This window comes from Amphiura filiformis, chromosome 4 (assembly GCF_039555335.1).
Source record: "Amphiura filiformis chromosome 4, Afil_fr2py, whole genome shotgun sequence".
Lineage (NCBI taxonomy): Eukaryota > Metazoa > Echinodermata > Ophiuroidea > Amphilepidida > Amphiuridae > Amphiura > Amphiura filiformis.
In genome coordinates, this window is record NC_092631.1 from 33,542,389 (window position 1) to 33,555,413 (window position 13,025).

Genomic DNA, 13,025 nt, shown 5'->3' on the forward strand with positions numbered 1-13,025 from the left:
CTTGTGTATTGTATTAAATAGTGAATTGAATGTGTTTATTGTAGGTTAATCACAGTTGGAGAGGAATTTTGCGGAAGCAAATCTGAAGGTTTACATGACTCCATCCGACAACAGAGTCTCAACTATTTCAAAAATTATCACAGGTAGGTGATGAATCCAGTTTGCATAAAACTTGCCAAATTATCTGGCTGATCCAAGATTGATTAGACCCAAAGAGTAGACTCAAAATTACCTGTGTGTAAAGCTATGGTAAATCCGCACATTTGTTTGTCACTTAATATAGAGGGCAAATAGTGTACCTTCTGTGTTGTTCAGGTAATTATGTCAAAATCAAAAGATAATGGGCATCTTTAAGCTGGAGCGTTACATGCAGCGCTTAGCGCATAGTTTTTGGCACAATGCATTATACACAGAATGCAAGCAACCACATACTTTGAAATAAAATTTGCCAGGCACATAGGGAAAATAATCCAGAGGTGAGGTATACTATTTTGCCCGTTATGAGCGACATGCAAATATGGTGGAGTCGGTACTCTTTGGTCCTTATTGGGCTATCAGCGTTTTAAGTGGTGTATGATTTGTGTATCTGGGCTGTGCTAATAAAACAACAAGTATTTAAGAGGGACCCCACCTAACTATCATACATGGTTGGCCAAGGTCAAAATTTTTTTATGGTGTTGGTCGAAAGGGCTTTGGGTGTAGATTGTAAAAATCCACTTTGCTCGCTTCATATGTTACCCGTTGCCATGGTAACGACCCGAAATGTATTTTAGGTGATTTTAGCTTATTTCAGGCTGAAAATGCTGAAATTTGCCTAATAAAGAACGGGCCATAGCTCCATTATTCGAGAAGATAGAAAAAAATAGATTAGATCCTTACATTGGACCATCTTTCTACTTTCCAACAAAAAAATAAAAATTATTCATGAGGTGTTCGATTGTATCTCTTTTGACCTGGCAACACTTAAAGTTTTGCCATTTTGAAAAGGTGGCAATTTTGACCTATTTTTGAGGTGCAAAAAAACTATTGGCCATGACTCCCAGAATATTGTAATTGTGGTTGTGAACAAAGCAGACCATGCCCCATTTAAAATTGATATAAATGGCTGGGGGATTATATTAGTAAAGCGGAGTGTTGCCAGAAAATAACACATTTATTGAAAAATGCTAAATTTGACATGGAGTGCTTTTCCCCTGTATTTAAGTAATACTAAACATATTTTTTTATGCTTGTGCATCATGTTATCTCACAATTGAATGTTTTGATCAAGATATTAAATATTAAACAAATTCAATTTCTATTTTGATATTTAAAGTGTTGCCAGTATTCAAAAACTGTGTTTTAAGGTATTTTAGTCAAATAACTACATGTAGTAATTGGCACATATTTAAAAGTCTAAAACCAAATGATAAAGTATAAGCACTTGGACTATATTGTCTGAATATTGACGTAGCAGGCCTTACGTCATTCAACAATAAGCTATGGCAACTGCAGTGTTGCCATAAAATAATCAAATTTAGTACTTGGTCACATTTTTAAGTTGGTACCCCATTGGTGCACATTTGGAAATTTGGTTGAAATCACCTCCTTTTGCACCTTTTTGGTTATATCTCAAATGTAGTTCAAGAAAAGTATGCAAACCCATACATTTCTGGAAATCTTATGCTTCAAAGATGGCCATTACATTAGTTAGCATTGAATAATTATACAGGGTGATCGATAGGTAATATAGGTTGTAACAAAGTAATTTCACACAAAAAGTTGAATAGTATTATGCCAATCTCATCATTTCCCAGTAACTATAATTAGCTGGATTTTTTTAAAAGAAAGTACACAGTTTGCCCTTTCTAAAATTACAACATTTATGTCAATTACTTATCTGTACAATCACTATATTACAGGGTGTGCAAAAAAGCGAACATAAGCTGCATACTAGTCTGAAAACAGAATGATTTCATAGGACATGAAACTACTAAAATGATTGCTTATTTTACAGGGTGTGCCAAATTTTACCGTAGACTGAGTGAAATGCTATTCTTGAGTGGCCAAATTCCCAGCAGAAATGGTGACAGTTAAATCTACCACTTGAAATCTTGTTATTGCATTGTTTATTGTATTCAAGTCAATTCCATAGATTTCATGTGTATTACAAATGAATAGAACATATAGGGTGTGTCAAAATTATTTTACTAATTCAATATAGCATGCATGTTAGGGACGACATGTTAGCAGGGCCGTGATTACCATTGGGCCAGAGGGTCCCAAAAATTGCCCTGTGTATTTTGCGCCTTAGCGCAACAGCATATCTTGGGACCAAAATATGGCAAAATTTTTCATACTAGCTTCACTTAGCAAATTTCACCTTCATTTTGGTCGAAAATGGTCCGAAATTAAAAATTAATTTCACAAGAAATGTTCTAGTAAGATCGAACAAAATATGCTTATCTTCCTCTAATTTGCAATGCTTCTGCCACCACTGTCGATTTTATAGAAGGCACCCAATTTGTTACCCAAACTGACCTCTTGCGTGCAGCATATGCCTTCCTCACGGTGAGTTTGGGGACTCCAAATTTTAGCCAGACCAAGGTAAATTCGGCCCTGCCTTTTAGCAGCTACTTAATCAGTGCTTATTTCATTTTCTCTTTTGCTTGGGGCCCTTGAACCCCCGGGGCCCATGGACTTTGTCCACCATGTCCCCCCGCTTGCTACGTCCCTGGTACAAAGCATGTCAAGTACACTTTTATATATTCTAGGATAATATTATTGTAAGAATTACAGAGAATTCTTTTTTATTTTAAAATTACACTATTTTTATTCCATTTTTATTACTTCAAACATACGCTACATTGAAGAAATGCATTAACCGCATAGCTTCTTCCATGCTCCGACTAATTAGGAGTATTAAGTGACTGCTATAATTATTTCAAGTCCCTGATTAATGGAAACGGTTGTGACTCTTTTGAAGAAATTAATATTATTTTCCCCATATGCTCCCCCAAATATGCTCCCCTCCCTCTGAACATATCCTGGTTACGCTACTGTATCAGCTGGACAAAGGTGGGATAGAGGGCAATGATACATTGATAATCATGTTACTCTTATTTTCACTTATGTTCATGATATTCGCAATTTAATTCCATTGTTTTCTTCTTTGTTGCATGATTTTGCCAGTTAGATTTTCAATAGGCCTATATTTCAAGGGTTCGATTTAGCATTAATTTTAGGCTGCAGTTTCTTGCTTATTTTATCTTCAATATTTTCTCAATATATACGCATGCCAGCGCCATCCGCACTACGGTGTTTTGATGTTTTCAGATTATTGGTTTATTCCTTTTAATATATGTTTCCTAATGTTCATTTGAACTTGGTTTTTTTTTCAAAGTTGAAATGTTTCTACCGTTTCTAATATGTTTTTTTTTTTTTTTCATTTAAGAGAAAAAGAAGTGTTTAAAAGAAGTGTTTAAAATTTATTGGGAAATGTCTATATAGCCTGTGCTGTGTTTCAACCAAATATACTCACATTATTTAAACATAAATATATAGAGGGCCAATAAAATACAGCGTAAAGTCGAGTGATGCAAATCCGCGATTGGGCAACTTTTGATGCTTTTCACCTTTGGACAATTCTTTGTTCAATAGAGGCATCAAAAATAAAACTGGTTATGCACCGACTAAAAATCGGTGTCAACATTTTGTTCTGTTTGCAGTAAGCGTAGCTAAGGGTGGGGACAGGGAGAAGAGTGCCCCCCCTGACAAAAATGAAAGAAAAAAATTAAAGAGAAGTGAGGGAGCAAGAAAGAAAAGAAAAAAGAAAGAAAGAAACGGCGTAAGGAGCATGTTTTCCACCAAAATTCACCCCGATCATGAGCATGTTAAATAACTCTTGTTAGGAGAAATAGGGCAGACAAATCCATATTATTTGTAATGTTTGCAATGCAGAAGAGCTCAGAAGTGTGTCTTTTTTCTGTTAACACAGGTCGTGTATATAGTACATTAAAACATACACTTTGTTTAGAATTAAATTCTCAAATTCCCAAAAATCAGGGTATAACAATGTAGTCTGTAGAAAGAAAGTACTAAATTTGCTTATTTTATGGCAACACTGCAGTTGCCATAGCTTATTGTTGAATGAGTTGAAAGGCCTGCTACATCAATATTCAGAAGTATAATCCAAGTGATTATACTTTTATCATTTGGTTTTAGACTTTTAAATATGTGCCAATTACTAGTCATTTGACTAAAATACCTTAAAATGCAGTTTTTGAATACTGGCAACACTTTAAATATCAAAATAGAAATTGAATTCGTTTAATATTTAATATCTAAATCCAAAACATTCAATTGTGAGATAACATGATGCACAAACATAATAAATATGTTCAGTATTACTTAAATACAGGGGAAAAACACTCCCAGTCAAATTTAGCCCTTTTCAACAAATGTGTTATTTTCTGGCAACACTCCGCTTTACTGATATAATCCCCCAAGCAATTTATATCAATTTTGAATGTGGCATGGTCTGCTTTGTTCACAACCACAATTGCAATATCCTGGGAGTCATGGCCAATAGTTTTTTTGCACCTCAAAAATAGGTCAAAATTGTCACTTTTTCAAAAGGGCAAAACTATAAGTGTTTTCAGGTCAAAAAAAGATACAACCGAACACCACATGAATAATTTTTATTTTTTGTTGGAAAGTAGAAAGATGGTCCATTGTAAGGATCTAATCAAATTTTGTCTATCTTCTCGAATAATGGAGCTATGGCCCGTTCTTTATTAGGCAAATTTCAGCATTTTCAGCCTGAGATGAGCTAAAATCACCTAAAATACATTTCGGGTTGTTACCATGGCAACGGGTAACATATGTGCGAGCAAAGTGGATTTTTACAATCTACACCCAAAGCCCTTTCGACCAACACCATAAAATTTTTTTGACCTTGGCCAACCATGTATGATAGTTAGATGGGGTCCCTCTTAAATCTATTTGCAAAGATAATAAACACGAGCAAAAACAAGTCCGTTATTCTTCAAATAAGGGGGGATGTATGGATTTTAACTGGAATAGTCTAGTGACAAATCTTACTGATAGGACATGAAGTAAACGTTCAGAACTAAGGTATCAACTAAATCATATTTTTTTAAAATCCAGGGCAAGAATAGAGGAGTTACAGATGTTCCTTGAGAACGAAGGATGGGAACTCTGTCCGGTGAGAGCCAACTTCACAGCTCTTAACCTCCACGAGTTCCGCTATCTACGACAGGCAGGAATCAGCCAACCTGGCAAAGGGGCACCCGCTTCTCCATCACCCAAACGTGACCACTGCACAAGATCAGGGTACTTCACCAAGTATGGGGCTCAAGGGAGCCCATTTGATAGGGAAATGGATGATGAGGAAGGAGAGGATGTTATAGCAACTAATGGGGTAAGGAGAATTTGATTTAAAGTCGAACATTATATGATAGGGAATTGGATGATGAAGAAGAGGAGGATGGTATAGCAACTAATGGGGTAAGGAGAATTTTATAAATTTAAGGTCCTGCATAAATTAGGCACAGAGTTCTTCCTGATTAAGGGAGCCCATTTGATAGTGGAATAAGATGATAGGAATTGGATGATGAGGTTGGAGGAGTCAACCATAGGGGTATGTCACACATTAGTTCACCAATAAGACTTTGTCCTCTAAAATTAAATGTCCTATTCGTCGCAGCAGTGATTGGATTAGCTACTATAGCAAGATGCAAAAACAATTTTTGAATTAGAGGTTAATGACTGTGCATCAGTTGTTTTGAGGGTACTGTGAAATATTTAAACGTTGTGCTGTGGAACCGAGGAATATCCCGAGGGGCGCAGGGGACATGCAATGTCTAAATTGTTCGAATGCATAACACGTCACACAGCGCGGTCATTGTAAAGCGTTATGAATATGGTTCAATGCATAGGTACTGCATGAACGTACTAGTTCAGCACGATATATTCAAAATTCAAAAATTGTTTTAACCTATCGCTATGGTAGTTGATCTGATTATTACATCACTTTTACGGCGAAAACATGTGCATGTGCATCATTAATTGGAAACAATTTTCAACTTTGAATATAGCATAATATAAAACTCAATTGTGTTAATATTTGGTGCTCATTTACTGTTAAATTTCATTTATTTTGAATATTCTTATTTTGTTTTTCTCTGTTTCTTCACCCCAAGTATGAAGATGAAGAGCGTGATTCTCAAGGGAATGAATCTGATGACAGCGATGTACCTGATGAGCTGAAACAAGAATATATAGATGAACACACTGAAGACCAACAGCATGCAAGGTGGGTACAAAGAAATAAAGAGAAGAATATAAGTGTTATTCTCAAGATAGTGAATCAGATGCTTCACTAACATTTATGGCATGATCGTAAGTTGCAACATATTTTAATTGGGCAGATGTATGATTGATACACATGATATAATGGGAACACATTGTAAAGTGAAGAGTCACTGTAACTCTATGACAGGTTACTTGTGCTATGATATGTTAAAAGTTTAGTGACGCATATGAGAGGAAACAAGACTTAGGCTTAAAAAAAGTTGTCTCAAAGCCCACACGCGCGTTCGTTTTTTCTTAGTGCGTCCATGTCAGCTGAAATGGAAAATGAATTTTTTAATTTTTCAAATTTTTTTTTTTTATAGTTTTTTGCCGTAAAATCATGAAATTCTGAGACAAATTTGGAAGAAAACTTACTTGATTTGATACTCGCATTGTTTAGGTATAAAACAATTGATATTTGTACTTCAATTGTGTAAATCAACCACAATTTAATACTGTGTACTTTTGAACACTCGAAAATGACATTTTAATTCATAATTAAAAAAAAAAATCTTAAAAAAACCTCATTCCGCATTCGTTTTTAAACTCCCATGGGCTTTGAGACATAGCATTATTTTTTTTAGCCTTACAAGTATATAGATGAACACACAGAGGACCAACAGTATGCAAGATGGATCAAAGGGAGAACATAAATCAGGCTGGGAAATAAGTGGGGGCCAGATGCCATTTGGCTCCCGTAAAGCCCCAAAACGCCCCTGGTTCTCAAAGTAAATACCTGTGACCAGGGGGCACCTATTTTGTTCAAACTGACTGTTGGCCCTAATGGTGCATTTTGTTCATAGAATTTAGGCTATTTATTGCATTCTCTGCCTGGTTATTAAGGCATTTATCATAACATTGTCGAACATCAGTAGTTATGTGCTTTCAAAATAGCCCCTGGTTCATTGAAAGTAGCCCCTGGTTCCCTGTAAACCCAGTGAACCAAGGGCTATTTTTGTTCAAAGTAGCCCCTGCCCTGGTCATGCGCTTCTTATTTCCCAGCCTGACATAAGTGCTCTCAATATTATGAGGATGAAGATCATAGTAGTTGACAAGAAAATAATATTGGAAACAAATCTATATGTTGTTGAAACTGTGGAGATAAATTTTAACAGAATTTTTTCTTTGAATTACTTTGCAGGAGCTCGCTGAAGAGACGGAAATCAGATAGAACTCACTTCAGGGGACCAGTGGCAATTTTATCAAACACAACTCTAAATATACTCAGATTATTTGGTAAGTTACTCTTTGTTTTAAAAAAAAAGAGATATTCTTGCAAAACATGTATAAAAATGGAACATCTGTAATTTGTGCTAGATTTTTTGCATCAATGGAAGAAAGTCCATTTTTTATGGCAATTGAATTTTGGAAAACAATAATGGCTCACTGTTTAAAATGTTTATAACTGATGAAACTCATAACAATTTAATTTTGCCAATCGGAATGCACTAAACTATTGTGTTTCAAATTATCATAATTTTTTTGCATAAAAGTTAGATTTTTTTCATTTAAATTTTGCATACAACATGTTAGTCATTTATATTGACAAAAAGGGCCTGATAAGTAGAAAATAACAAAAACTTGCTAATGGTGCCAAAGTTCACAAATGAAGGAAGTTCTCCAGTGTCTGCTGAGTAATAAATTGGTTCTTTGAAATGTGGACTTGTGTGCAATATATATTAGGATATATATGTAACCTAAGTGGATTCACAGTGATTTGTGCAACCATGTTTAAGGACTGGGATGGGGTTGATGCCTCCTATGGTCCTTCTCAGGATATCTTGAGTCTCATCACAAATTACTTTCTTTGGTTTCCTTTTTTCAGGTAAATACATGCAGATGGTGGCAGTGCTGAAGCCTATAGCATTTGATGTAGTCATATGTATGTCACAACTCTTTGATTATTACTTGTATGCCGTCTACACATTCTTCTCCACAGACTTGGTAAGTAAAGGTTATCAGCTCAAAGTCAGTTCACAGTCATTACTGTTGCTTATATTTAATTCTCGGACACGGAATGTACATTTGCAAGTAACAAGTGCATCCCATAAGCGTATAATTTTGTAAATTAAACCAATCGTGCTACATTGTTGCTATGAAGCAGCCTGTCACCAAGGTTGCTAAGGTGTGCTTTTGTAATGTATAAACACCCATTGACATGATGCCAGGCACATGCACCTGTGTCCGAGAAGTATGTGTAGCCTTGTAATAATGTGACATTCACTCCAAACATAAAATTGACAGCTTACATTGTTATTCCCGTTGAAATCCATACCACGCCCCCCCCCTTTGGAAGACATGACCTTAATCTATCATATACACACAGTGTGAATTTCAAATGGAGTCACCCATTCAGGTAACCCTGTTTGAAATTCACAATCCCTGTGTGGATGGTTAAGGTCATTTCTTCCATTGTGGTGTATATGGCTTCAAAATGGAATAGCCCAGATCTTTTTGTTCAGTGTTGCTTACTTTAGAGCAGCAGTCAAGTTAGCTCAATTGGTAAGGTGTTGGACGCTAGTGCTTTGGTGTTTGGTAAATGAAATACTGTAAAAGTGGAAATTTTCACATTTTTTCGCATTTTGCCAATTTTGAACTGTTTCCCTTGTTTTTAAATTTACGATTCTAAGTTTCCTTACATTGACCTGTACACAAAAGAAATATATTCATGCAATGTTATTTTCGCGGTAGCAGCTTGGAGCACGAAAAGTGTGAAAATAATGTAGCACAAATATTTCCACTTTTACAGTAATTGAGTTAACTTGAAATTCCCTTGAGCAAGGAATTAACTGCTTATAGTTGCCCGTACTTAAAAACTTGGGGAGCTGATCCTGACTGTGATTGTTTATTGTGGTATGTATGAGGTATGCACTTCTACAAGTTCCTGAATGTTGCTAAATTGGTTTATAAAATATATGGTGTGTCTTGGGTCACAGTGGTCAGCCAATTCCTGTAAAGTGTGCTGAGGCCTGTGGGTTTATGCCTGTGTGTAGTGCACAGTCACAGTTGTGCCTACGTACATCTTTAGAAAATTTAAAAAGAAATCCACAAAAAGTTTGTATAGTTTTTCTTTTTTGATAATGGAAAACGAAAAGAAAATAGCATGGAATTCTAATTTTATAAAATGGTGAACTTTTGCTTTTTCAAACTTTAAAGTAGAGGGGTATGTAGTGCTCTAGTATTAAATTGGAGTTTTGACTGAATTTAGTTTTTTTTTTGCTAATCTGTCATCCATGTTGATAAACTTAGGCCTACCTTGATATGCATCTAAACTTTATTTTTGAAGTTTTGTAAAAGCTGAAGTATAGCTGCCAACCATCTAAATTTAAATAACCTCTTCTGGCTCTTGCACATGATTATTTGAGTGTTTAGCAGGCTGCCCCCAGCAAATCACTGCTTGCATGATGTTTCTTGACTAAACTGGATCATGTGTCCATATTACTGGCTTCTCAATGTTGGCAGGTGTGCTCAGTATAGTAGTGTAATTTGTTATAAGTATACTGCCTAAATTGGATGTTTGTTGTGTTACATGTTTTGTTTGTATTCATGTATTTAACTTTATTTTGCCCAGATCCATATAAAATTATGTTTGTGCTCCATGTGTATTGAACATACTGGGTACCATGCTTACTTTTGCATCAAATAGGCTATCATTCATAATTTGTCATTTTTTGTGATCTCAACACATGTTGCAGACATGTCAAATTTTTGGTCACAACTTTAACTATTGATAAGGCGACTGGCAACCCAAGACAGTGGTCAGAGACCTTTTCAGACACTTGAAAGGTCATGCACTCCTGAGGTATATATGTGTGAAATGTGTGTTGAGATTACAGGATAACATACCATATTACCAGTCTACCATCCCACATGAATTTCAGTTCAAATATCATCCCATTTTCATCAAGTACAATCCAAAGCTACATAGGACTATTCCATTTGAAATCCAAACTACCCCTGTGAAAGACTTTGGAAATATCTTCCACAGGGGGAGTATGAATTTTAAATGGAATAAGCACAGTAGGTAGCTCCATTTGAATTTTGTATACCCTCTGAGGAAAATTCAACCTGAATCTTCCACTGATGTAGGTGAGTTTCAAATGGAGCTGCCTCATGTGCTGATTCCATTTAAAACTTGTACTCCCTCTGTGGAACACATTTCCAAAATCTTCCACAGGGGTAGTGTGGATTTCAAATGGAATAGCCCATTGAAGACCATAGATACAAGATGCGATAAACACCAGTTGGGATATTTCTATTCATCGCGTTCTGCTTAGGAAATGATAATCCTGTATCCATAAATTGTGCATGAGACATATTGTGCCCTGCAGCGAAACAAATACAACATGATGTGTTTGCACTCAGTCATTGCAGTTAATTTTTCACAGCAGGTAGATCAACACTAATCAGGACAATGGCATTTATGTATCCGAACTCTTTGAATTTTGATTAACATCTTTGCCTGCTCATGATTGTGGATACACATAGCAATTAAATACATGTGGTTTAAATAAGCCAATATCCTATGAAGATAGAGGTCATGCATGTGATGTAGTTAACCACAGTCATGGCCGTATGTTCAACTCTGTTCAATAGAAGCATGCCAAAAGCTCCCTACAGAAAATATAAAACGTGCACCATCGGTTGATCCCAACAGTTTATCTGAATAGACTGTATTATGGCTGGATATATGCCAGTTTGAATCCTTTGTATGAAGTCATTTGTTAAAAGCATGCAAGGTCTCTGTTGATTTAAACAGGGTTGGGTTTGAAAGAACAATCTATCATCTCATAATTCACTCATCAGAAATTTCTTGAGTTCTTTGATGCCATGCTAAGCTGAATTTAGACTTGATCTCTGTTGCAGAAAAGCGATTTGCATGAATGCCAAGTGTGTACTTCAGTGTTAAGCCGACCAATCAATACAAATCGCTAAGGCAAAAACAGTGTCGCTTTAATTTTGCGAGTTGAAGGAATCTTAACTCCCGAGCGATGTCGCTTGACACGTGAATGCATCAACCAATCATTTCCTACCAAATGGATCTATTAGTTTGCTAATTAATTTTTGGAAATGAATTAATTCAAAACAATAGTTATTGACAGCAATGGATGTTCTAAAAATGTACCTTGTGGCATTTTGAATATTTCAATTGTCGTCTGCGATCGTTATTGCCATGATAAGTATAAATGCAAAAGCAATGAGCGATGCATTGCAAAATTCCAAAAGTGGTGCATCGAAATCAATTAGAGATCGAGTATAAATTCATCTTTAGTTTTCTTATTTTGTTACATGGTGTTAGTTTTGCACATTTTGTTATTTGTGTTTGTTTTTCTGTTTGTTTGTTGCATCCATTTCTCACTGCGCACATGTTGTTATAGAGTACTGATAAACACCATCCCTCCTATTTACGCATCGGGCAGAGTGACGCACTGGGATTAAGCCTTAGCAACAAGATCCGCACCACTCTACAAAGGATTAACGATAATCTGATCAACAATGAGCCACCAGCTGGAATGATGCCTAATCCTATGGAGAATAAGGTGGGTAGCCATGGTAACCAAACTCATAGATTTGTTGTTTACTTTAAAATTTACCAAAAAAAAAGAAGAAATGAAATGATAGGCCATATCATCTATTTTTGTCTCGCCTGAATGTTCAGGGAGAGACTTAGTAATCACTATGGTGTGTGTGTGTCCGTGTGTGTGTGTGTGTGTGGCGTGTGTGCGTGTGTGCGTGTGTGTGTTCGGAAAAAGCTTGTGAACGCGTTATCTTGAGAACCGTAAGTGCTATGATGATGAAACTTTATAGGGGGTAGCATGACCAGAGGGTGTCGACCTGATTAGATTTTGAGCGCAAAATATGGTAATTAAGTACCTAATTTGCATAATTTATGCGTAATAAGCAAAATACCTTGTGAACAGATTATCTGGAGATCCGTATGGGGTACAGTGACGTAACTTGGTGGGGAGTAAGCGTAGCCAGATGTTCTCGACCTGATTAGATTTTCAGCGCAAAATATGCTAATTAAGTACCTAATTTGCATAATTTATGCGTATTTGATCGTATCAAGCAAAAAAACCCTTGTGAACAGCTTATCTGGAGATCCGTATGGGGTACAGTGGCGTAACTTGGTGGGGAGTAAGCGTGGCCAGATGTTCTCGACCTGATTAGATTTTCAGCGCAAAATATGCTAATTAAGTACCTACTTTGCATAATTTATGCATATTTGATGCGTATCAAGCAAAAAACCCTTGTGAACAGCTTATCTGGAGATCCGTATGGGGTACAGTGACGTAACTTGGTGGGGAGTAGCGTAGCCAGATGTTCTCGACCTGATTAGATTTTCAGCGCAAAATATGCTAATTAAGTACCTAATTTGCATAATTTATGCGTATTTGATGAGTATCAAGCAAAAAAAAACCTTGTGAACAGCTTATCTGGAGATCCGTATGGGGTACAGTGACGTAACTTGGTGGGGAGTAAGCGTGGCCAGATGTTCTCGACCTGATTAGATTTTCAGCGCAAAATATGCTAATTAAGTACCTAATTTGCATAATTTATGCATATTTGATGCGTATCAAGCAAAAACCCTTGTGAACAGCTTATCTGGAGATCCGTATGGGGTACAGTGGCGTAACTTGGTGGGGAGTAGCGGGGGCCAGAGGTTCTCG

The 13,025-nt window shown here is 36.3% G+C and overlaps 1 protein-coding gene across 2 annotated transcripts in view; it reads left to right on the forward strand.

Moving 5' to 3' along the window:
- LOC140150825 (syndetin-like) overlaps positions 1–13,025 on the forward strand; it is a 61,259-nt gene that overhangs the window by 24,644 nt on the left and 23,590 nt on the right. The window contains exons 16-21 of one of the 2 annotated variants that reach the window (XM_072172963.1): positions 45–143; positions 5,149–5,422; positions 6,204–6,316; positions 7,496–7,590; positions 8,180–8,298; positions 11,733–11,894. In XM_072172963.1, coding sequence (XP_072029064.1) covers positions 45–143; positions 5,149–5,422; positions 6,204–6,316; positions 7,496–7,590; positions 8,180–8,298; positions 11,733–11,894 — 862 coding nt within the window. The remainder of the gene's footprint in view (positions 1–44; positions 144–5,148; positions 5,423–6,203; positions 6,317–7,495; positions 7,591–8,179; positions 8,299–11,732; positions 11,895–13,025) is intronic. The other variant, XM_072172964.1, reaches the window with a different exon arrangement.